The sequence below is a fragment of the Enoplosus armatus genome, chromosome 23, assembly GCF_043641665.1.
Source record: "Enoplosus armatus isolate fEnoArm2 chromosome 23, fEnoArm2.hap1, whole genome shotgun sequence".
In the NCBI taxonomy this organism is placed as follows: domain Eukaryota; kingdom Metazoa; phylum Chordata; class Actinopteri; order Centrarchiformes; family Enoplosidae; genus Enoplosus; species Enoplosus armatus.
Window position 1 is genome coordinate 547501 of NC_092202.1, and position 12891 is coordinate 560391.

A 12891-nucleotide genomic window follows, 5' to 3' on the forward strand; every position below is an offset into this window, starting at 1 on the left:
CGCGGCGCTGCAGCTGGACGGATTCCAGCTTCTCCGAGCGGACCGCGACGCGCACCTCTCCGGCAAAACAAAGGGTGGAGGTATTTGTTTCTACATCAACAGCAGCTGGTGTAACGACGTGACAGTGATCCGACGGCATTGTTCTCCTTCCCTGGAAACCTTTTTCATAAACTGTAAACCCTACTACTCCCCCCGTGAGTTCGCTTCATTCATTCTGGTCGGTGTTTACATTCCACCGGAGGCCAACGTGCAGGACGCACAGCGCGCACTCGCCGACCAGATACTGGAAACGGAGCAGACCAACCCGGACTCCTTAGTTATTGTCCTCGGTGACTTTAACAAAGGTAATCTCAGACATGAACTCCCCAAATACAAACAGTTTATTAAATGCCCCACCAGGGAGGGGAACACTCTGGATCACTGTTACACCACAGTCAGTAACGCTTTTCACGCCGTCACCCGCGCTGCACTGGGACACTCTGACCAGACACTCTGACAGATCACCAACTACAAGCCAAGAGCCCCCAACTCTGCTAACGACCGACGCCTCGCCAACAGCCTCAACGACTTCTACTGTCGCTTTGAAAGACAATGGGACAGTCCTGACACCATCCCCCACACCATCACCCACCAGCTCCAGCCCAACAGCCCCAACCCCCTCATCACACCTGGGGCTGAACTCTCACACCTCCTACCACCACAACTGCCCCCCACAGCGCCCCCCCTCCTCCAGCATCGACACCTCTGTCTGTCCTTGAAAGAGATGTGAACAGGCTCTTCAAGAGACAAAACCCCCGGAAAGCTGCTGGACCAGACTCCATCTCCCCATCCTGCCTGAAGCGCTGCGCCGATCAGCTGTCTCCGGTGTTCACGGACATCTTCAACACCTCACTGGAGACATGCCACGTGCCAGCCTGCTTCAAGGCCTCCACCATCATCCCCGTCCCCAAAAAACCAGGGCCCACAGGATTAAATGACTACAGACCCGTCGCCCTGACCTCTGTGGTCATGAAATCATTTGAACGCCTGGTCTTGTCCCACGTCAAATCCATCACAGACCCTCTGCTGGACCCCCTGCAGTTCGCCTACAGAGCCAACAGGTCTGTAGACGACGCCGTCAACTTGGCCCTACACTTCATCCTCCAGCACCTGGACTCCGCAGGATCCTATGCCAGGATCCTGTTTGTGGACTTCAGCTCTGCCTTCAACACGATCGTCCCGGCTCTTCTTCAGGACAAGCTCTCCCAGCTCAACGTGCCTGACCCCCCCTGCAGGTGGATCACAGATTTTCTGTCTGACAGGAAGCAGCACGTGAAGCTGGGGAAACACGTCTCAGACTCGCGGACGATCAGCACCGGCTCCCCTCAAGGCTGCGTTCTTTCTCCTCTACTCTTCTCCCTCTACACCAACAGCTGCACCTCCAGTCACCAGTCTGTCAAGCTCCTGAAGTTCGCGGACGACACCACCCTCATCGGACTCATCTCTGGAGAGGATGAGTCTGCCTACAGGTGGGAGATTGACCACCTGGTGACCTGGTGCAACAGCAACAACCTGGAGCTTAACGCTTCAAAGACAGTGGAGATGGTTGTAGACTTCAGGAAGAGCGCAGCCCCCCTCGCCCCCATCACCCTGTGTGACTCTCCAGTGGACACTGTGGAGTCCTTCCGTTTCCTGGGCTCCATCATCAGCCAGGACCTCCGGTGGGAGCTGAACATCAGCTCCCTCATCAAGAAAGCCCAACAGAGGATGTACTTCCTGAGGCAGCTGAGGAAGTTTAACCTGCCACAAACAATGCTGGTTCACTTCTACACCGCCATCATAGAGTCCATCCTCACCTCCTCCATCACCGTCTGGTACGCTGCTGCCTCCACCAAGGACAGACGCAGACTGCAGCGTATCATCCGCTCTGCAGAGAGGGTGATCGGCTGCAACCTCCCATCTCTTCAGGACCTGTACTCCTCCAGGACCCTGAGGAGAGCAGGGAAGATCGCTGCCGACCCCTCCCACCCCGGACACTATCTTATCTTATTCTTTTACCTTTATATTTTTACATGCTTGTTGTCTGTCAGATTATATGTTACTTGGCAATAAACTGATTCTGATAGATGTGGGCGTAGAAACTTCTGACTTTAGTTTACCGCACAGTGATGAAGAAGACAATAAAAAACCTTGACATGTCACTCACCTCTTCTGTGGAGTTCCAGCCTGCAGCAGCTGCTTCCTCTTACACGACCTCCTGCTGAAACACACAGTTTGACTGTAAATCCAGAACACTGAAAACAACAGAGTGAAGTGACTCATGTGTTTTAACGTCTCACCCGGCTCTGAGGTCCAGAGGACGGGGCGTCAGCTGACTGACGGCTGAGGAGGGAGACGTTGGAGAGAAAGAGGAAGAGGAGGAGAGAGGAGGTCTGAATGAGCGAGGGGTGGAGGGGGGAGGGAAGAGAGAGGAGGAAGAGAGAGAGGGGGAGGGAGATGGGTGAGGGGAGGATTTAGAGAGGCGAGGGGAGGATGAGGAGGTGGAGGAGGGGGAGAGAGATGAAGCTCGGTCTGTCCAAAACAAACACCGCTCCTCCTGAGAGAGACATGAACACATTACAGTGTAGAAGGTCCCATCATCATCATCATCATCACACAGCTTCTGACCTGCAGCTTGAATTATTTACAGGTTTTATTTGTCTCTAAAAAACACAATACCCATCAGCCCCGGCTGCCGTTGCCAGTCAGAGGTGTGACTCTGAGCAGTAGTGAGCTAAATTCACCCACAACTGACCCAAATATCCTCGTATATGTAATAACATAAGATGCTATCAAGCCTTCTACACCCCCCTCCTTTAAATATGCAGGCACGTATGTATTCTGTATATGATAGATACGATATATGATGTGTATATATGTTTAAATGACGAACATGGCCAAAGACTTACATTGACCCCCTGCCCCCCAACACACACACAAACACAAGTTATACGTTATATTAACGTACACCGCCCCTGTCCCCCCTGCGTTACATTAACGCACCCACCCCCTACATTATTTATCTATTTGTCTTTATATTTTTACGTCAGCACCATCAGACCACGGCAAATTCCTTGTAATGTATGTTACTTGGCAACAAACAGTTTCTGATTCTGAAATATGCATTTTTTTCTGATATATATTTTTTGTTTGTAAATATTTGAGATGTTTGTAAAAAGGTTACTATGACGATAAACAAGGAACAAACAAATAAGATCAATATAAAATGTTATCTCTGAGTCACCTCTCCTCTGCGGCTGTGCGTAACCATGGTGACAGTTGCCTGGATACAGAAGGTGCGTCGCTCCCGGTAACAGAGCCTTCCCACCTCCCTCCGAAGCTCTGCCCCTCGCAGGAAGCCCGGCTCACCTGTGTGCGCACGGGCACACACACACACACACACACACTTCTTAAAGGGAAAGTTCACTTTTTAAAAAGAAATAGATGTGTAGACAGGCAGCACACCTCTCCTCTCTTTCATGTACGTTTCCAAGGAGACGGGAGGAGGCGGGTAGATGAAGAACCCTCCAATCAGAGCCCTGCTCAGCACCTGTCCGTCATCCTGGCCCCTCAACCACTGGAGGAACTGTCGCACCGGCCGGAGCTTACGGTAACTCATCTCTGAGTGGTGGCCCAGTCCTGCCAATCGACCAATGAGGAGAGAGGACAGATTTCAGCAGACCAATGAATAAGAAGACCAGATCCAGATGTGTTGTTTCACTTTCTGCCAGCAGGGGGGGTCACAGTGAGAAAGTGCTGATTAAATATCACTACAGTTCTCGACTTGTATACAGTGTGTTTACCTGTGCAGTACACCTGTGTGTACGCTGTGTTTGTCAGGTAGAAGCCGACATCTGTCCGATCTGCAGCTTTGATCAACTTCAGTCTGGTACAAACAACCACTGACACTGAGACAGACAGACAGACGTATTCTCAGTCTTATTAAAAATCGAAATGTGTGTTTCCTGACAACGTGGAGGTGAACACACCGAACTACCGAACCACTGCAGCAGCAACATCACCGCAAACACACAGCTAGATGTTAACACACATGTTTATTTATGTCTGAATCTGTGTGTGTGTGTGTCTCACATGGGTGGAGCTTGTGGTGGGATTCAGGTTGAGATGTGGAGAAGAGCTTCACCATGATTGGCTGATTGCTAGTCCCGTCCTCCAATCGCAGCCAGCGATACTCCAAAAACTCCGCCCCTCTGCCATCTACCAATGAACACACACAGATGAGTGGTGTGTTTAAGGAAAATTGAAAAAACAAAGCAAAAAACAAACTAAAGCATCATACTATCGATATACAGTATGATCCTGGTTACCATGGCAACCCTCACCCTTGCTCCTGATTCGCTCTGGTCGTCCTGAGAACGTCTGCAGGCCGATGACATCACACACAACGCCATGAGGACGGTCCAGGAGCTCCTTACTGACAGAGAGAGAGAGAGTCAGAGTGTGTGTGTGTGTGTGTGTGTGTGTGTGTGTGTGTGTGTGTGTGTGTGTACCTGTTGTAGAAGCTGTAGGTAGGTGCAGGTGGTAGACACTCAGGTGAAACAGAGGATTCTGGGAGAACAGAGATACGAGCGGCAGGATTTCTGCTGTTCACGCTGATCTCTGGACAGAACAACAGAAACAGAGTGATGACAAACACCTGAGCCACAGGTGTCCAGGTGTCCCCTGTGAGCTGCCTGTGAAGCTTTCCTGTCTTTATCAATGAAGAATAAGATGTCAAAGACATAATCTAAGGAAACATTCTTATTATCAGTGTATGTGTATTGGCGGGCGTTCAGGGGGCGTGACACCAGAACACTGCAGGGGGTCTTCATAGTACAGGTAAGGTACGGGAGTGTGTGTGTGTGTGTGTGTGTGTGTGTGTGTGTACCTATGTCATCTGGCTCAGCCTGGTAATGCTGTTTGACTCTATAGCGTCTCAGGCTGATGATGTCACCAGGCTTCAGACAGCGATACCAGCTGACACACACACTGTTCCACAACACCACACACACACGTCCTGTCTGGTCACACACCTCCAACACCGCCTGGAGAGAGAGAGAGAGAGAGTGGGGGGGGGGGTTCTATCTGTGGTTCTCCTTTATTTACTGTAAATCACTTATGTGTGTGTTTGTGTGTGTCTTCTCTGACCTTATAAGGACAGTCACAGTTCCGGTCTGTTCTCCCATAATACATCAGGTGTGACTTGTTGATGATGCGTACGATCAGCTGGACGCCCCTGGCAACGCCCCGGCGACCGGACAGGAAGGAGTCACGCAGCTCCGACACCGTCACAGCAGGACGCCACGCTGCCAACACACACACATTTATTCAAATCAAACATTCAATTCAGTCCAATTCAATGAAATGTATTGAATTGTTTTGCTTATTTATTTATTGTAATAACAGTGTAATACTACTCTACTACACAATCACTAAATTATAGTACAGTTATATTTTTAAAGATAAACAGTCAAATTTAAAAATGAATATTCAAACGAATCATCTGACAGTATCTCTACCCTCCTCCTCCTCTTCTTCTTCATCCTCCTCCTCTTCCTCAGTGGGCGGAGTCTCCCTCCACACCTCCCCACTGTGGTCCACATTGTTCCACAGTGGGAGAAACACGCTCCTATTGGCTCTCAGAGGAACCAGAGGACCTGTGGGATCAATCAATCAATCAATCAATCAAAGATGCAGTTTGGATCAGAGTGGACGACATCGACGCACCTCTACCTGCAGGTTCTGGCGATCCAAACCAGGGCAGAGAGTCCCAGTCCACATCGACCCTCCTGCCTCCACCTTCCTCATCGTCACCTGGAGCTCCATCTTGGACCTCCACACTCACCAGTCTGTAGCTGCAGGAGCAGAAACATCAAACCTGACTGATGACATCACAGCGGCAGAGTCTACCTGTCCTCACTTACCTGTCTCTCTCTCCAGAGGCCCCAGGGCATTCTGGGAGCTGAGCGGTCATGGCGGGCGTGAAGGTGGCGTTACGTAGCACTGACCCAGGCTGCAGGACGTTTCTCTCCACCAGCCGGTTCAGACCAGGATCCAGAGTCACACGAAGCCTGCAATCCCCGTCTGTCAGTGTGACGTCATAGAGGTCGTCACCTGGAGACACCAAACCAGTAAACCCCAACACAAACCAGTAAGACCAGTGGACTATATATAAGTGTGGCCTTTCCGGATTTATCCCGTCCTGTCCCAGGTTTTACCGTTGAGGACAGCCTGGGGGAAGTAGACAGAGGATCCCTGGTCTCTGGTGTACCGCTGCAGGTCCACCACATACAGGAACTCCCTGCAGGCGGCAGGAGAGGACACGGACGCCTGCAAGACACAGACAACAATTAGTTTAAATTAGTAAAAATGAACCTGATTCAGTTTGAAGCTCTCTCTGGTGCAACATCATCACTGCTGATGGACTACATGTTTCTTTATGGGCTGAGAAAACGGCCAACAAACCCCTGAGGAGACGCTGCTGGTGGAAGATCGCTTTCCACCAACTATATAAATATGTATTGTGCTCACATGCAACACCCACAGAGTCCAGCAAGAGAGGAGGAAACACTAACAGCAGCAGTATTCCTGTAAGTCAGATTAAAGATTTATTTATGGTACTTTTCAAAACTCCAGTTACAAAGGTCTTCACAATAAAAGCAGTTTCCAGCACAAAACAGAACTGAAGCAACAAGGGAGAAGAAGATAAGTGTTTTTATCTTCTGTGGTGGATTTAATGACACCAAGAGGAGTTCACATTCTACAATCAGACTGTTTCTGATGCTTTACTGGACATACTGGATATAACTGAACAGTTCAATCCATATATAAAGTGGTAGATCTAAAGTTTGGTATGCAGGTTGTAACGACATGCTTCTTGGTTTTAACGATTGCAAAAAATAAGCAAGATAAACGGCGAATAAACACTGACAAAAACAACTAAACAAAAACATTAAAATAGCAGCGATAGCCATCTCTGCTGTACACACTGACCAGTCCTCTGTCAATTAATAGTTTAATAACAACCATTAATTAACTAATCAGGCTAAACCGTGAGGGAGATTATCTGACAGGTCTCGTGCTTACGCCAAACTCCATTCAAACATCAGATAATTCTATTTAGTTGGAATTACCGGCTAATAGAAACGAATCTACAACACAGTTGAGCAGCTTACTACATTTTTAGGCAAAATGGCAAATTCGGCATATCCAGAGGCCACTAAGCGCCACATAAACTCTCGTTTTTATAAGTGATTCACATCGCAATAGATTGAAGGGAAACGTAGCGAAAACATAGCGTTTTATTGTTGGAATTAGAACAAAGCGACCGTTAAGATTTTTGCCGAAACATTTAATCTGAAAACACTTCCTCTTCCGTCGGATGAGCGTTCTAGCTAATGAGCAGAGAGGCGTTTAATCAGTGGGTACCTACAACGCCGATAAATCAATAAAAAAATCACAAAGACGATGCTGATAATGACGCCGTTTATACCTTGTTTGGACCGGGTCTGGACCGGGTCAGGGTTCTGTGGAAGACGCAGCCAGTAGCCGCCATGTTGGACACCCCAAACAATAACAGTGCGGTGCATTGTGGGACAAAGAGTCAAAGATTGTTTTTTAATGAATAGAATTAAACACTTATCATAAAATGAAGTTTCTGGATCAATGAATGTGATTTTCAAAGGTTAGTTTATTAAAAATGCAACATGAAATATTTGGAACGTAAAACAAATTTTACAATTCACATGCTTTGTTTTTATGCGTACATTCATGTAATTATCATAAAGAACTTCTTATTATCTTCAGGTGGAGGCATCAGACAGAAACCAACAAAGCCACCTGAAGTCTGACAGAGACAGAGAATACGTCTGCGCTGTCACAAAGTGACATTCAGGTTTAAAGTTACTGACTTTGACATGAAGCAAAACTGAAGCAGAAGAAAAGAGGAAGAAGGAAGTATTCTGCTAATACTCACTGTTAATAAACTAATAATCAGATGTTGTGTCTGTTAACACGTCCATCGTAATAAATGAGCTGTTTTTAATCTCCAGTAAAACAACTACACAGAAATGTGTCCGTCTGTTACATGTTTTAACGGCGTTCTTACTTTTATTTGAGTCAAATGTCAAAAACACAAGCAGCCGAACTACAGCGTCAGACTGGAGAAACGTCTCCTTCCTGTTTACTGAACACAGGTGTCCCTCTCAGGTGAGGGTGACGTCCCTGTGATGGTCTCTAAGCTCTGCGTGTGAAGTGCTGCGAGTCTCTGAACTCCAGGTAGAGGCAGAACAGAAGGTGCAGAGACTGGATCCTGCTGCTGTAAACGGGGATGTCCAGCAGGCCGCAGATGGCGTCGGTGTACTGGGCCAGGCTGCAGTGCAGGCGGGCGGGGGGCAGCTGCAGGCGGCCCAGCAGCTCCTCCAGCTCGGCCGGCCACTCCTGCATCAGGCTGTCGATGTCCGGCATCGGACGGCCGTACTGAACGCTGGCCGGAGGTTTGGAGCGGTGCAGAGCGCCGATACTCTCCACCCAGCTGTCCACCGCCCGGGGGTTGGCTTGAGGACTGGCAACACTCGTCACCTTCTTCAGCTGGAGGACAGAGAGAGAGAGAGAGAGGGACAGACAGTGAGGGAGAGACAGACAGAGAGGGAGAGACAGGGAGAGACAGAGAGGGAGAGAGACAGAGAGGGAGAGACAGGGGAGAGAGACAGACAGAGAGGGAGACAGACAGAGAGGGAGAGACAGGGAGAGAGACAGAGAGGGAGAGACAGGGGAGAGAGACAGACAGAGAGGGAGACAGACAGAGAGGGAGAGACAGAGAGGGAGAGAGAGAGAGGGAGAGACGGGGATAGAGACAGACAGAGAGGGAGAGACAGAGAGGGAGAGACAGGGGAGAGAGACAGACAGCGAGGGAGACAGACAGAGAGGGAGAGACAGAGAGGGAGAGAGAGAGAGGGAGAGACAGGGGATAGAGACAGACAGAGAGGGAGAGAGAGAGAGGGAGAGACAGGGGATAGAGACAGACAGAGAGGGAGAGACAGGGAGAGACAGAGAGGGAGAGACGGGGGATAAAGACAGACAGTGAGGGAGAGACAGGGAGAGACAGACAGAGAGGGAGAGACAGGGAGAGACAGAGAGGGAGAGACAGGGGATAGAGTGATACAGATGTTGGTGTGTGTGTGATACAGATGTGGGTGTGTGTGTGTGTGTGTGTGTGTGTGTGATACAGATGTGGGTGTGTGTGTGTGTGTGTGTGTGATACAGATGTGGGTGTGTGTGTGTGTGTGTGTGTGTGTGTGTGATACAGATGTGGGTGTGTGTGTGTGTGTGTGTGTGTGTGTGTGATACAGATGTGGGTGTGTGTGTGTGTGTGTGTGTGTGTGTGATACAGATGTGGGTGTGTGTGTGTGTGTGTGTGTGTGTGTGTGTGTGATACAGATGTGGGTGTGTGTGTGTGATACAGATGTGGGTGTGTGTGTGTGTGTGTGTGTGTGTGTGATACAGATGTGGGTGTGTGTGGGTGTGTGTGTGATACAGATGTGGGTGTGTGTGTGATACAGATGTGGTGTGTGTGTGATACAGATGTGGATGTGTGTGTGTGTGTGTGTGATACAGATGTGGGTGTGTGGGTGTGTGTGTGTGTGTGTGATACAGATGTGGTGTGTGTGTGTGTGACACAGATGTGGATGTGTGTGTGTGATACAGATGTGGATGTGTGTGTGTGATACAGATGTGGGTGTGTGTATGTGTGTGTGATACAGATGTGGTGTGTGTGTGATACAGATGTGGATGTGTGTGTGTGATACAGATGTGGGTGTGTGTGATGATCTTCAGTACCTCGGTGGCTCCGTGCTGTTTGCTCTCCTCTGACAGCCACAGCGACAGCACTGTGGGGTCCGACTGTTTCACACTGGGCTCGTCCAGGACCAGCAGACCCAGATTGTCCGCTTTACCGTCCGGCCTCGGCACCTGAACGCCACACAGGTAACAGTCAGGTAACGTCGTGTCTGTCAGTAAAGTTCTCTGATCATCTAAATTCATCTGCGATCCTCTGAGAGTTCGACAGGAAGCAGCTGAAAACACACGCCAACATTTCTAACAAGCTAAGCTAACGTAACTTTGTCAGGTGCTGTGGATGTGACGCTAACGCTACTTGTCGACAGTCAAACATCTGAATGTTCACGAAAGAAATATCAACACTTTGTTTCACGTTCAGCTTCTCCTCGGTGACAGTGAACAGTGTTTTAGAGAAGCAGCTTCTGGATGATCAGCTGCTCACATGTGGAGACAACAGCTAGCTGTGCTAATGCTAAAGCTAACACTAAGTGAGTGGGGGCGACAGAGAGATGAGAGCGGATCAGAGTTTATAAAGACAACTGGATTTACTGGAGAGTCAGTCAGTTAGTAACCATGGTAACTGCACACAACAAAGATGGCGACAGCTGGAGCCTCAGATGAGACTGCAGACTGAACACAGTCAGCGTGTGTTTGTACCTTCAGGAAGGCGTCGATGTCTCCCACAGCCGGGATAAAGTCTGGGATGAACGGCTTCAGGCTGTGCTCCAGCTCTATGGACTGAGGGGTGTAGCTGAGAGGACACAACCGAGGTCAGAGGGGGGGCGTCCCAAATCCTTTATTTCATTCAATCAATCAAGCAGCAAAACGAAAAACGGCCCGTTCCTTCAATCTGTGCATAAAAAGAGTTTAATATCTGTGTATTATTGTGTACCACACCCGTCACTGATTGGATACCGGGACAATGTTCCATTTAGTGTATTTAGTCTGCTGTCTTTTACCAATACAACATGATTCTGTTCAGTTGAATCCACGTGTCAGGTAGAAACTATATTAATTCATATGATTAATGGATTACTAAATAATGAATTTACAAAGAAAATATTAGAATATGCTGCTATCCAACCTGTCTCATCACGTTTGAACAAAGTGAGTTAGAGCTGCGATGATTAGTCGAGTAATCGATTGGTCGAGTAATCGATTAGTAATCGATGGGTGACAGAAAAGTAATCAGCAGCTATCTTGACAATAAAATAATGTTTTCAGTCATTAGCTGGTTTAACTTCTCGGGTGATTTAAAGCTTCCTGTTAACATTTCGTGATGATAAACAACTGAATACAAAAATACAAAATGATGAATGGAGACAATAATCAGCAGCTGAGTGATGAAGTGTCTGAAGCCTTCGTCTTCCTCCTCACCGTGTGATGTACTGGAATAGCTCTTTGATCTCAGTGCTGACGGGCAGGTTGGCGTAGTCTGCTGGGTCGTACACCCCCTCTGGAGCCTCGCCGGGCTCGTCATCATCGTCAGAGTCCTCTTCATCGGAGTCGTCGTCCTCCTCCTCCTCCTCCTCCTCCTCCTCCTCATGCAGACTGACCCCGGGCTGCCCACCGGTGGGCTCGTTGGCCCTCTGAGGCTTGTGGTCTTCATCAAACTCGTCGCTGCTGCTGTTGGCCGACATCAAGCCACGCCCCTTCCTGCTCCTCCTGGTCTCTGACTGAAAACACAGAAATCACTGACGTCAGATGAGACAACAGGATCGGGACCGGCTCAAATAAACCTGATCCAGCACAGAACCTTCTTCCACCCCAGGCTCCAGTGCAGCAGGTCTGCTGAGAGACGTCCAGGTGGGAAAAATACAGATCCATTAAAGTCAGACGGTGACGGATCTGTTCTCCTCATCAGACAAACAGAAAACATTCAGGACCCTCTGTGTTTCTGTAGCTCCAACAATCCAACAGAGTGAGACGTCTCCTCTCTGGAGGATCTCACCTCACCTTCTCCAGTTCAACTGATTCAGATCAATCATTTAACATGATCAGCTTAACCTGTTTCAATTAGGACTGCAGAGCCAGTACTTCTACTGCATGGAGCTGATAATACCTGTGTGTTTCTACTGCATGGAGCTGATAATACCTGTGTACTTCTACTGCATGGAGCTGATAATACCTGTGTGTTTCTACTGCATGGAGCTGATAATACCTGTGTGCTTCTACTGCATGGAGCTGATAACAGCTGTGTACTTCTACTGCATGGAGCTGGGCAGGGAAGCCGTGGCTGCTGCCGGTGATGACCGGTGGATTTTACCGGAGATGACCGGTGGATGTTACCTGTCTCTGGCTGCGGGGAGTCGGGCTGTAGACGCTCGCTACCTCCTCGGAGTCGACCACCTCCAGGCTCTCGTCGTACGGCTGGTTCCTCAGCAGTCTGGTGTCTTTGCCCCGGTCAGCCCGCTCCATGGGCCGCTAACGGATTACCGGGTGAACCCACCTACGGTTACACACATCGATCTGCCGGGTACACGTGCTTTATCTGACCGACTGTAACAATTTTAATCGTTTATCTGTTACACTCCTCCAGCTAACGTTAGCCACCTAGCTTCAAACAGCTAACAACAAGCCGAACCACCGGAAGTCGAAACCGTCCGAGACAACAGCCACGCGGTGTGAACGGACACACGAGCTCTCCGTATATGTTTATGGTTATATAGTTTATATATAGTTTTAAATGTTTTAAATGTTTTAAAGTCTCTCCAACAGTCCGAGTTCAGTCTATCTGCGTCACTGAGTAGAATGTACTGTATCCTAGCAACGGACCACGCAATGCATCATGGGATGTTTCCTACTGAAATCCGGTGAACACTCACACAAGATAACAGCGCCATCAAGCGATGAACGCCGACAATGAACACGAAATAACAAATAATACCAGAAGTAATAACAGTAATAATAAATGAAATAAATAATACCAGAAACAATAATAATGCAGAGAGGGTGAATCTAGATTCAGATGTGACAGTATTTCAGATCTGAACTGTTTTGACTCCATATTTCAGGAGCTTGAGACACCGTCTCTTC

At 48.6% G+C, this 12891-nt stretch overlaps 2 protein-coding genes across 4 annotated transcripts in view; both read right to left on the reverse strand.

Moving 5' to 3' along the window:
- The window catches only part of LOC139306207 (RPA-related protein RADX), a 12104-nt gene extending 4497 nt beyond the window's left edge, over positions 1-7607 (reverse strand). Inside the window, 16 exon segments of the mRNA XM_070930161.1 lie at positions 2206-2236; positions 2319-2575; positions 3263-3387; positions 3484-3657; positions 3822-3926; positions 4111-4236; positions 4362-4453; positions 4530-4638; positions 4907-5063; positions 5167-5324; positions 5538-5675; positions 5752-5873; positions 5943-6132; positions 6237-6348; positions 7511-7583; positions 7585-7607. Coding sequence (XP_070786262.1) covers positions 2206-2236; positions 2319-2575; positions 3263-3387; positions 3484-3657; positions 3822-3926; positions 4111-4236; positions 4362-4453; positions 4530-4638; positions 4907-5063; positions 5167-5324; positions 5538-5675; positions 5752-5873; positions 5943-6132; positions 6237-6348; positions 7511-7583; positions 7585-7607 — 1992 coding nt within the window.
- A 102-nt stretch (positions 7608-7709) lies between these two features.
- ift46 (intraflagellar transport 46 homolog (Chlamydomonas)) lies at positions 7710-12572 on the reverse strand. Of its 3 annotated transcripts, none has more exons than XM_070929450.1 (5): positions 12156-12572; positions 11233-11527; positions 10513-10606; positions 9856-9987; positions 7710-8607 (listed from the first exon to the last, which is right to left on the reverse strand). In XM_070929450.1, the coding sequence occupies exons 1-5, from the start codon at positions 12271-12273 to the stop codon at positions 8254-8256; spliced, it is 993 nt and encodes a 330-aa protein (XP_070785551.1). In that variant the 5' UTR covers positions 12274-12572; the 3' UTR covers positions 7710-8253. The 3 variants fall into 3 exon arrangements, with proteins under 3 accessions (XP_070785551.1, XP_070785550.1, XP_070785549.1); XM_070929449.1 differs by having other exon boundaries at positions 11233-11525; positions 12145-12572; XM_070929448.1 differs by having other exon boundaries at positions 11233-11531; positions 12145-12572.
- Positions 12573-12891: the final 319 nt, after the last annotated feature.

Excerpts from the sequence above, each read along its gene's own strand:
- ift46 (XM_070929448.1), bottom strand. The coding sequence starts at position 12,273 with ATGGAGCGGGCTGACCGGGGCAAAGACACCAGACTGCTGAGGAACCAG. Across the intron at positions 9,988-10,512 it reads ACATCGACGCCTTCCTGAAG|GTGCCGAGGCCGGACGGTAA; the intron begins GTACAAACACAC and ends TGTGGCGTTCAG. Across the intron at positions 8,608-9,855 it reads AACAGCACGGAGCCACCGAG|CTGAAGAAGGTGACGAGTGT; the intron begins GTACTGAAGATC and ends TCTGTCCTCCAG.